The 12,096-nt window shown below is 34.9% G+C and overlaps 1 protein-coding gene across 1 annotated transcript; it reads left to right on the forward strand.

Annotated features, from left to right (window-relative positions):
• The first annotated feature begins 1,713 nt into the window (after positions 1-1,713).
• ScsbetaA (Succinyl-coenzyme A synthetase beta subunit, ADP-forming) lies at positions 1,714-11,732 on the forward strand. Its single transcript, XM_088235724.1, has 8 exons — positions 1,714-1,792; positions 2,240-2,505; positions 3,951-4,113; positions 4,197-4,337; positions 5,833-5,959; positions 8,405-8,676; positions 9,405-9,557; positions 10,744-11,732. Exons 1-8 carry the CDS (start codon positions 1,727-1,729, stop codon positions 10,912-10,914), a joined length of 1,359 nt encoding a protein of 452 aa, XP_088091850.1. The 5' UTR covers positions 1,714-1,726; the 3' UTR covers positions 10,915-11,732.
• Positions 11,733-12,096: the final 364 nt, after the last annotated feature.

Below are 12,096 nucleotides of genomic sequence, written 5' to 3' on the forward strand. Positions count from 1 at the left end.
ACTAGTGACAGATAGACAGATTGATCATAGACTCTGGATTCATAGATTGACTTCATCGTTTTGACAGATAAGTTTGTCCCATAGACTTTCGCCAGGATTCATAGACATCATTTCCCTTTCCGCATCTAGTGGTGCATAGGGCAATGCATTGGTAGCAAAACGTAATAATTGTATGCGGCCCAGGACCCGGGTACATAATTTGGATGTTTGTATGGCTAGACTAGCACTCCTCAGTGGACAAAGGTTTCTCAGCTGGCACTGACAACGGTATATCAGACTGTGGCGTCTGAGACCCTTCCTGTGCTTGCAGTAGTTCTCCCGATAGATTTTGAGACTAGAGAGGCTGTAGCAAAATGCTCTGTGGGGAATACTTCCGAAACAAGATTTAGCGAACTAAATATGTGATATTATACGAAGCGTAACTCTCAATCAATATCAGAATAGATGGGACATGGCACGTACAGGGAGATGGACGTGGTCTTTTTTACCATCTATCATGCACAGGATGTATAGTAAGTTTTTGGTATTTGACCATCATACCGGAAAAACGGTTTTGAGACATGGGTAGTTCAGAAACAAGCTTCATTAGTTTGGTGCTTGCGGAGATGACCATCAATCGGCCAAACACATCTTGTGGAGCTGTGTGGTATTGGATTATGCTAGAGATGAAATACTGAATTTCTCATTCTTCCGTTGGTTTGTCCAGACTTGAGTGTCACGTTGGGAGTTCTTTAGATGCGCGGATGCTTAGGTGGGTTAAATATATGGTGGAACAGGCAACTGTTCCTGTGGGATGCTGATATAGTTGGGACTGTGCTTTTCTTGTTTTGTCCTCCCCTTACGGAGGTGGTATTCGAATTCTCTGCCTCTGTTCACACAGGGAGTCCGTTCTCTCATTGTAAATAATCGTGTTTTTAAATCAATTTTTTGTATTGTATATGTATCAAATATCTTTTATTTTCGTTTACATATACTCATGTTTTTGTATTTTTTTTAACAGTACAGGATTCATTTGTTTTTTAATTTTTATTTTTATGTAAAATGTATTTCTTTAAAAAAATATGTTTTTACCGATTTTTTTGTGTTACTATGTTTTAAATATATTTTTTGTATCCGTTTATTTGTATAAATTGTTTGAAAATTTTGTAGATTTAAATTTCTATGTAATAAAATTCCTCTATGCGCAGCTAATAGAGTCCCGCAGGATCATGCAGGTAGATTGTGGGCTTAAAAATCCCCCCCAATGTTAATTTAATATTTTAATGTTTCTAGACTGACACCTGAAGCGTGAGGCTGATCATCTTAACTTCCATGTAACAAAAACCGTCTAGATACGCTGCAATTGGAGCTGTAATGCAGTACTCTATGCATCACTAGGCGCGGATAGGGAAGTGATGATTTGCAACGCCTAAAATATTGATCTTTTTATACTTCATATTTTAGACTGTGGTAATTGATTATTTGTAATTATTCTAGAACAAGAAAGTTTCTGAAGATCACTGGAGAACTTTTTTGAGAACATAATATGGGCATCTAAGGATTATTTGCAGGCTTTATAACCTGTCGTTATGTAACGCTTTCCTAAATAAGTATTTACTTTGTAATCCATGAATAAAGTTTTGTTTATTGTCTTTGCATATTATCGTTCGTTGTTTATTCTGTAGGTTGGTCAAATCAGTCAAATAAAATTGTCTTTGTAAAATTCAATTTGTCAATCAGTAAAAAAATGGCGACCATCCTGTATCGTAGTGTCGGGCTAGCCGAGGCTTTAGTTCTTAAAAATGGACCAAAAGTGAGTAAAAATCATTTATGTACCGCAACATTTTGATAATATAATTTTAGTCTCATTGAAAAACGTTTTTTTCGATAGACTTGAATCGAAACTGTTTTTTCTCTATTATTAATTGTTCGATTTGAAACTAGATTACCAAAATAACCAGGGTCAGATGTTTTATTGACATCTGTAATTTAAACAGGCTCTTCAATTAATCGGGCTGGGAAAACTTTTGTCGTTCAAACTCTGATTTATTATCGATTTTAGATACCTAATTTTAAATAAAATTGAACTCGAACACTAGGTTGCACAAATACATTAACCTTCAGAAACGTCACTTTTTCGTTGCCAATTTTTCGAGCTACTCGAGTGACGTAATTTGCCGAGAAGATATTTCGCAAGAGATGGCAACGCCTCTAGCTTCTACAGTCGCGCGAGAATCAGCCGGTGTTGTAACTCCTCCAGGCTCTGTGCGGGTCGCGGTGGCGGGACGGCGCCGTGCAGCCGGCCAGGAAGCTGAACGTGCACGAGCACGTGTCTTACCAGCTGCTGAGCGAGGCCGGCATCCCCGTGCCCGCCTTCCGCGTGGCCGGCACGGCCCAGGAGGCGGGCCGGCACGCGCAAGATCTGCGCTCCACCAACCTGGTGCTCAAGGCGCAGGTGCTGGCGGGCGGCCGCGGCAAAGGCCACTTCAAGAACGGCTTGAAGGGGGGCGTCCGCATGGTCACCAAGTGAGTGTGTCGTCAGTTATCCCACTCGAACAGAATTATATCGGTATAAGTAGATGCATCCTCTTCATTGTGAATGTGATAGTACGTATTGTAAATGCACAGGTTCACCTAGTTATGCCCATTTAGTTATCACTGTAATCCGGTGGCGAGCGGTGAGATTTCATTCAGTTAGGCTGCGAGGCACATTCTAAATAAGGTCTGTTTTATATTTGATGTTTATCAACTAATAAGCCGTTAGTTATTTTTATTTCACAAAAAACGTAAAACAAAAAAAATACACAAAATATTGTACATTATATAAAAAAAAAACAATGTATTATTGTTATCAAAAACATTTTTCACTTTGTGGTATGACATTTTACACTTATTTGTTTATAAATTTGTATGAACCACTTAATTTTTTTAATTACACTTCGACCAAGAAAGCGATTTAATCAAGAAACGTGTGTAGAAATTTTGCATGTCAATAAAAATGGTTTTCGTTTAGATAATTTAGAACGATTAGAAATTAGTAAAGCCATTAATCAAAAACTTCAAATAATAAATAATCAATTAAATTTAACTTCGAGTCCTTTTTTAAAACTATCCCCGTTATGATTTATTTTATCTTCTTTCTCTCGCTTTCTTTCAATTTTCTGTCTCTTTCATACAATATTTTATTATATAAATAGCAACGCGTGTAATTATAAGTTAGTTAAATTCCTGACGATGAGGTAGTAACCTCGAAACCGGTCGAAGTGTAATTAAAAAAGTGGTTTATACAAATTTATAAACAAATACAATGGACTGTTTAGTCCATAACTAATGGCGCTTACGGCTTGTAGTTACCGTTAAAATATTTTCCAAATCGACAGATAAAAAAATGTAGTCAATATAAAAATACTTAATTGCTGAAAAAGTCCTAACCAGTTCTGGTTCTCGAACCCCGACCCCTCTTATTTATTTATTTATTAACGGACTTAGTCCATTCGAAAAATGGCTAACACAAATCTTTATAAAACATACAGGCACAATTGAATAAAATATAAATAAATAAAATTAATGCTAGGACAAAAAATGTAATAATAATTAATGACAAACAAGCGATAAACTTGTTAGAAATATCATTTAGAAGTGCCAGAGGAATTTTCTCCGAAACAAACGAGCCAGTCGTCAAACTAAAAATTGAACTTTTCTATGTAATGCCGACCATCAACATACGCGGAACAAAATAAAGACGTACTAGGGGATACCGGTAATTTAAAGGGGCGCTTTTTAATTTTGGTAGGCGAGTAGATAAATCTGTGTATCTTTGAAGGATTAAGTCAGATAAATACAGATATTTAAAGCGGTATTGATTTTAGTTTATTTATGTCAAGAATTGAGTTTCTAATGTTTGCGAATTGTCTGTTTTGTCGCAAAATAGATCATGTCAACAGAAATAAGTGTGTCTGTGTGTATTCCAGTTCCGAGGATGCGGCCACTCTGTCGGGGCAGATGTTGGGGCAACTCCTGGTCACAAAGCAGACGGGAGCCGCGGGCCGACTGTGCCAGAAAGTCATGGTCACCGAAAGGAAGTTCCCGCGACGAGAATTCTACTTTGCCATCATGATGGAGAGAGCTTTCTCTGTTAGTATCGCTTCCAGTCTTTCCGTTCACATATTCGATTCTGTGACTTTCAATATTAAGGAAACAATTGGCTCGTTTATTAGGGACCCGTGATCATCGCATCGTCCGAGGGCGGAGTGAACATCGAGGACGTGGCTCGTGACAACCCCACGGCCATCTTGTACGAACCTATCGACATCGTTCAAGGTATCACCAGACAGCAAGCCGAGTGTGTAGCTGAGAAGGTAATTCTTTCTTATATATATTCGTAATATTTAGGTATGTAACTACAGAATGTACACTTGCGCATAGGACTTCCGATCTCTGCATACCGAGATCCCGTTGTACCTGGATCTGCAGCATCTAGACGTCCTGCACAGAACAATGATGAGATTTCTCCACCAGTTCTTAATATTTCTTTGCAATTGCTGCTTGGGCAAGTATTTAAAATGTTAATTTAATGCCCTAAAGTCTATACCGCTCACAAGCGTTGAAGCTGAAAGTTTTCTCTCCTTCCGGCTATTTAGCCTCTTATATACAAAACATTTATGACATCAAATACAGCACACTTATGACACAAAAGACATGCTATGTTTTCTACGAAAACACTTTCACCAAAAAACGGTTAATAATAATTACCTTCGTCTTAGATTAGAAAAGATTGAATTTTTTTATAAATAATTAATAATTAAAAATGCTTTATTTGGTTGATCGTATACTTTTATTTTAGTTGTCAACTGTCATACATCTAAGCTTCTAACTAGTTCCTATACCTCTAATTTACTAAACAAATATTACAATGCCTGAACACTAAATATAAATTTCTTACCCTTTATAGGGCACATATTTGATTTACGTCTAGCAAATCTAATAAAATATGTTATTTTTAAAGATAATAAACCTATTGCATTTGATTTAAAAAAATTATTGCATTTGATTAAAAAAAATATTTAAAAAAGGGTCTCTGAGATGGTTTGGTCACGTAGAACGAATGGACAACGAAAGAATGGTAAAACAAGTATATATAGCGGAAATGAACGGTAACGTGAGATAAGGACAACCGAGGAAGACGCGGCATGATCAGATAAACCAAAATCTTAAGTCTGGTCATGTCAAAAGCAGACAGAACCGAAGGGCATGTATGACAAGATGTATGAATGTGGAAGAAGCTAGGAATGTATGCCAGGATAGACGTGTGTGGCGGTCCATTCTATCTGCCTACCCCTACGAGGAAATGGCGTGATGGTAGTAGTAGTAGTAGCATTTAAAAAACCTGAGTGGAAGTGTAGGTTATTATGTATGTAAATACCTCAATTCTGGTGTTCTATATGTACCACTTTGTTCTAGGTGCCCTATAAAGGGTTAAGCTCTGAAGAAGTCCTGCAACTACCGGGATCCCCCGGGTATTGAATTCTGGAAACTGAAAAATAAAATCATTTAACGTGAAAAATACTCTATCCTGGAAATTTAATTACTTTTCTGGACTAGTCAATCTAACATCAAATGTTTCGTATAAGTATTGATTGAGTAATTTATTTTTATAAGTAAATCAACATTTTACTATTGAATCATTATTGATGGGTTTTTACGAAGTTAGGGTTCACAATGTCAGCTGTATGTAACCACATGTGTAGTAATGTTCAATGTCCACATCAATATGATAAGAGTGACCTTGTTATGGATAAATGGTTTGTTTATATTATCAATGTGACTGAATAATATATCATCACCCATCAACAGGTGGGACTCGGGGAGAGGAAAGAGCAGACGGCCGATATGCTAGTGAAGATGTACAAACTGTTTGTGGAGAAGGACGCTCTCTTGGTGGAGATTAATCCTTACGCCGAGGATGCCATGACAGGAGACTGTGAGTGCTTAAATATTACAACTACCAGGAAGACATACTATTTACACTACACTATTGGTACACCAAGTACAGAGAATGTTAATCAAGGCAAGATAAACACTTACACTTCGGATTGGGAAACCATGAAGTTTAATAGGTAGTGGGGAAAATACTTCAATATTTCCTCCTGGCCTTATTTGGAATCCCAACTAAGATTTTGTGTATTGTATTTGAATGCGCCAACCCGCACACGGACAAATTTCTAAAATGATTAAACATATTTGGATTATTTTGTAAAATTTCTTAGTGGTTCACTGTAAATATTATTATTTATTAATCAAACAAAAAAACGTTGTATTCCCAGGAGTTACATACATTCCTTGTCCCGTTTTCCGCACCTCAAAACTGAACCGATATAGGTTAGTTTTTTAGATAGAGTATCACAATAAAATTTTCTGTATTGATTTTTATTTATTGTATTTTCTGGAACGTTTTGCATTTTTCAAAAAAAGTTGTATTGACCGCATTTCTTCTTAAGATTAAACATTATTAAGTAAACATTAATTTTAGTAATTCTCAATTTATAGAGTTTTTAATTCTTTAGTGAAAACCGTTCGGATAAACGTAAAAAAGATGTTGTAACTTTTCATTGGTAAGTAGGTATCTAGGTACTTGTTTATGATTAAATTTTAGAAGCTAAAATAGTTCATTTTCAAATATTTAATTTAAGTAGGTACCTAGGTGCTTGTTTATGGTTGAATTCCAAAACTTAAATAATTAATTTTCAAACATTTTTTTTTTTTTTAATAAAAGAAATATTTGCGTTCTTATGATTTACCCAAATATTTAATTTTGAGGGCCATTTCCAACGAGTTGTAAATAACTCACTATTAGATAATTGGAATCAAGTTGGGGTAGAGTAGGACCAAAGGTCCGTAGTTCCGAGACATTAGCCACAGGACCACAACCCGAATCATTCAATAGAATTCTTTTTGCAAATGTCAAACTCCGCTCTTCTCATTTTGTCTATTGTTTGTGTCTATATTGTTATTCTTGTTCTTATGTTTATTGTAAATTAATGTAACTTGTTTTTCGCCAATGTTATCATGTTTTGGTAGAAGGTCCTAATAAAGGAAAAAAGAAAAAAATTAGGAATGCGATTTTTAAAAATTTATCAAATGTTAGTTGATATTATTCCAATATTACTAAAAATCCAGTAAAAAGAAATAAATGGGCAGAAATTATAAGGAATTTAAAGACATAATCTGATTGGGATCCATAAAAAACTAAGGTTGTTTGTAAACATTCAAAAACAACCTTTTTTATGCACTAAAAATGACATCTTCCCAATTTTTTATTATTGTATTCTTGTCGAATGCATCCCTGGTGATAGATAAAAAAACATTTACTTTCCCAACTTTTTTCTACTTAATAAATTGAAGATTTTAATAGCCATAAATATGCTTGTGGCAAAGATCTACATTTTGCTAAAAAACGCACGTAAATCGGTCCAGTAGTTATTCAGTCTATCGAGGACACACATACGAACATTGCCTTTGATATAGATAGATAATGTAATTCGATACTCAATTTTTTTTTTATAATAATAATTTATTAGATACATATTTATTGGACGTACATGTTGACTTGTCATACCATGAAATGCTTGAATTTTAATTTTGTACCTTTATATATTTTTTTTATTATTAAAAAAGAAATATTTGCGTTCTTATGATTTACCCAAATATTTAATTTTGAGGGCCATTTTCAACGAGTTGTAAATAACTCACTATTAGAAAATGGAATCAAGTTCGGGTAAAGTGGGATTCGAACCACGGAACTTTGGTCCGTGAGTCCGAGACACTAGCCACAGGACCACAATCCGATCTGATATAATAAATAAATATAAAAAAAAACTTTAATGTCTAATAAATTTTATATATTCCATGTAATTCTGTAATAATTATAAAATTTAAGACTATATGCAAATATGCACCTGGAATTGTATCGATGAATATCTTCAAATTGTGTGTATACGTATCTGTTGAATTAGTAAAAATAATAATAATAAAAAAATCTTCATTAACCGTAATATACAATGTCATACATACAAATTAATAACAAAGAAATACACGGTGAATTGGTGGACTTATCACTCCCTTCCAAATATTCATTTATATTATAGAAACATTTATTGATTAGAAATACTTTTAACACACCTGCAAATTTTTTAACACAATTTATTTCCTTAATTTTATTGGGGAGCTTATTATATATTTTTATTGCCATGCATACGGGCCCTCTTTGTATAAATGATTGTTTCGTTGATGGAATAAAATAAATAAGTAAAATATCTTTATTAAGATATTTTAGATTGAAGTAAAATATCAGTATCGGTGACTCATCCCATTGAACTATCGAGAAGTTATTCCAGTTACGCGAAATAATGTATTTTACATTCTCCAGTCTTCAGTCTGGACGCCAAACTTCGATTCGACGACAACGCCGAGTTCCGGCAGAAGGAGCTGTTTGCCCTGCGCGACACTACTCAGGAGGACCCTAAAGAGGTGGACGCCGCCAAGTTTGACCTGAACTACATCGCCCTGGACGGCAGCATCGGCTGCATGGTCAACGGAGCGGGACTCGCCATGGCCACCATGGACATCATCTCGCTGCACGGGGGCAAACCCGCCAACTTCCTGGATGTGGGTGGCGGCGCTTCTGCCAAAGCTGTCTATGTTAGTACCGTGTTCCATAATGCAATAACAGATGTTTTTTAACATGTTACTACGTCTCCGAGTTCATAAATTTAGAAATTTAGTTAATTTCCCATTACCAAAAATTCTGTTTCCTATTTTACATTTTCAAATATAGGTAGTTAAAAAAAAAAAAATACAGGTACATTAAAGTAAAAATATTTTCTTTTTATTTTCTAATATTTTTGTCTTATATTATCTGAATTTTTTTTTTATTGAATGTTAATAAATATACTTTTTTAGTTTTCATTTCATAAGTTTAAATTTAGACGTAGAGACTTAAGTCTCTCCTAAATGCATAAAATGTTATTTTATTTTTCTTAATATTAATGTTGGTATTGAGTTCTAGATAAAAAGAATCTGCTTGATAGTTTTGATTTCTTAATACACCATTGTCAAGTTATTCAATTTATTTTGCATAAAATTATGTATTATATTTCCAATGTTATTTTGCTGGGACTTAATTGTTATTGTAAATGATAATGTGTTTTACAAATTATAATTATTAAACTTGAAGGTTCTGTAAGTAAAAATCTCAGCTCTGCTGGATAATCTAGAGCCTTGCAAATTCTTATAAGAAAAACAAAAGGTCATTTAGATACCCATTTGCCTATGGTCGAGTGTCATAGTTAGTATTTTTTGTTAATGCTTAGATAATATAGTAAAAAACTGCGCAGCACCAATGAACTTTTCATGTACTCCTGTTTTAGGAAGCGTTCAAGATAATCAGCTCAGACCCTAAGGTACAGGCCATCCTGGTCAACATTTTCGGTGGAATCATGCGTTGCGACGTCATCGCCGAAGGAATCATCCAGGCCACCAAGGAGCTGAACCTGAAGATTCCCATCATCTGCCGTTTGCAGGTTGGTAATGCTTCGCTCTGTTGCTGTAGACTTGCCCCGTTCTTTAAATAAACCAATTGTTTTTGTCACTCGAGAATACAGTATTTTGTGGATTCCCTCTTATTGAAATGACTGTACATTTTCAAACATTATAATGTTGATTGTTTCGGCATTTACGAATAGTCAAAAATAGCTTTATTTTTTGAGACCGCACGAGTTTATTTAAAAAAGTTAAGTTAGAGTTTATTTCATTTTTGAATATTTTTTAATGTCATGAAATGTTTGCGTTTTTATGGTTTACCCAAATATTTCAATTTTGGGACCATTTTCTTTTAGTCATTCAATTAGATGTAAATCAACAAAGACATTTCTATACCTCAGAGGCAGACGGATGCAAATCCAAACGTCAAATGTTCAACAATAGCGTAAAGAATCTACTTTCTCTAAGTGATTTATAATAATTCAAAACATTTATTTGTATGTTTAGTATCTTAATACATTGGTTCTTTCATTATGAGACTTAACTTTCTTCAAAATCAATGGACATGATCATTAACTGGATACGAAAATCGAAATGTCATTTCATCAAATTCTGGATTTGCATCCGTCTGCCTCTGAGGTACAGATTTTAATTATCCCTTAATAAATAAATCATTTGACCCTATTCAGACAGATCACTGACTGTGCGATTTTATTATTCAATTTATCCATTAAAATATATAACACATTGGGATAAAATTTACACCGTTTAAGATAGATGCAATATAAAAAAATTTCACTAGATGTTAAAACTAGATTTAAAAGATATGCCGGCCTCGTGGAGTAGTATTCAGCGCATTTGCCTACCGTGCGATAGGTCTCGGGTTGGATTCCCGACATGGTCGACGTGAAATATTTATTTTAAAAAAGGTGTTTTTACATTAGAATATTTCATAGTCCCTGGACTGGCACCTGAAGTGTAAGACTGATCATCTTTCCTTAATGTAACAATAAAAAATGAGCAAGATACGCTGCGATTGGTGTACGGATGCAGTTCCCAGGGCATGATGATGATATATTGTAAGAAAGATATCCATATTTTAGTACTCTCCTAAGCAAGTCTGACTCGCAAGAAATGCGCAGGCTACCAATTGAACATTAAGAATCACTACCCACCGCCGTACTACCGGCAGGTTGTCATTGCCACATTATCTGCTTGACGTTCCAGGGGACGATGGTGAACGAGGCCAAGAAACTGATCTCCGACTCCGGGCTCCGCATCCTGCCGCGGGACGACCTGGACGAGGCGGCCACTCTAGCCGTGCAACTCTCCGACATCATAACGCTGGCCAAGGAGGCTCACCTCGATGTCAAGTTCGAGATTCCCGAGTATCATTAGACGGATCCCCCCTCTCGTCTTCGTGCCGTTGTATCGTCGGAAACATTATTTATTGTTAAATCTCTTCATGTGACGAGTTAAATTATTTGCTGTATTCTATTTTAGTCAATTTCAAACAATTGTTATCGAGAATGATGGAGTTATATGTATTATCGAAGATGGAGTGCTTTGCAAATATTGGACATTGTCAATGTCTCAGTTACGTTTATATTTATGTGTATATATTTACTTAAACTCTCATCGTGATCACATATTTATATCATGTACATTGTAGTATTATTTAAGGAAATTTTCAACTCTATCCTACATATATTATGTAGTAACATTTTAGGTACTAAATATATTTCACTTTTGATTCCTTCCAGTTTAAATTCATAATTTGATATCGTGAATCTTATTGCATTGTGATTTGTGAGAACAGTTTATATTATGTAGGAACTACTCTGATATTACAACCGTGTTCTTGTTATTTCTATTCGGTCACATTTTTAACATTTAAAAATATTTTTAAACGAATAACGAGACCATGTTTTGAAATGAATATTGTGAGAGTAAGTAGCCGTGAGATGCCACAGTACTGCTATGCTGCTAGTGGAAGTGGACAGCACAATAAGTGACTACCGTACTACATAATGACGTAATACCCCCTAAGTATTATTGCCGCAAGTGATACTGAACTGGATATAATAGGACTGTATATAGGATAATGGAACTACATATTATACTTTTTTTGCAAATGCCTTGTTATGTAATTACACAATTATAGTTATTGGAGGGTAAAATATGCTTATTGCTAATAAATTATATTCACAAGTGAATTTTGTTTCTTTCTACCGTGTTTATTTCCACAGAATCGCAATAGCCGCACAAGTCAAGAATAGGATTGCCAACTTAGGTGGCCCGGAGTCTGGGAGGCAAAAAGTATATTCCAAAACTAATCATTTCTTTTTTAAACTACGCTACAAAATTATTCCTAATTTTCAAAATTAGTGATTAAAATATAAGATTTTACTTTTTTACACTGCGCGCAGAATCCAATGCCCTCCTATCGGTGACTGTAAAATCATTAAACCCGTTGGGATAGATGTACGTAATAAATTCAAACATTTGTTTTAATTCCTATGCCACATTCATCTTCATATTTTTAGTTGACCCAGCACAAGTTTACCCTGTTTGTTTTGC

The sequence above is a fragment of the Micrasema longulum genome, unplaced genomic scaffold (genome assembly GCF_059751315.1).
Source record: "Micrasema longulum isolate JH-2025_06_02 unplaced genomic scaffold, ASM5975131v1 h1tg001429l, whole genome shotgun sequence".
NCBI lineage: Eukaryota > Metazoa > Arthropoda > Insecta > Trichoptera > Brachycentridae > Micrasema > Micrasema longulum.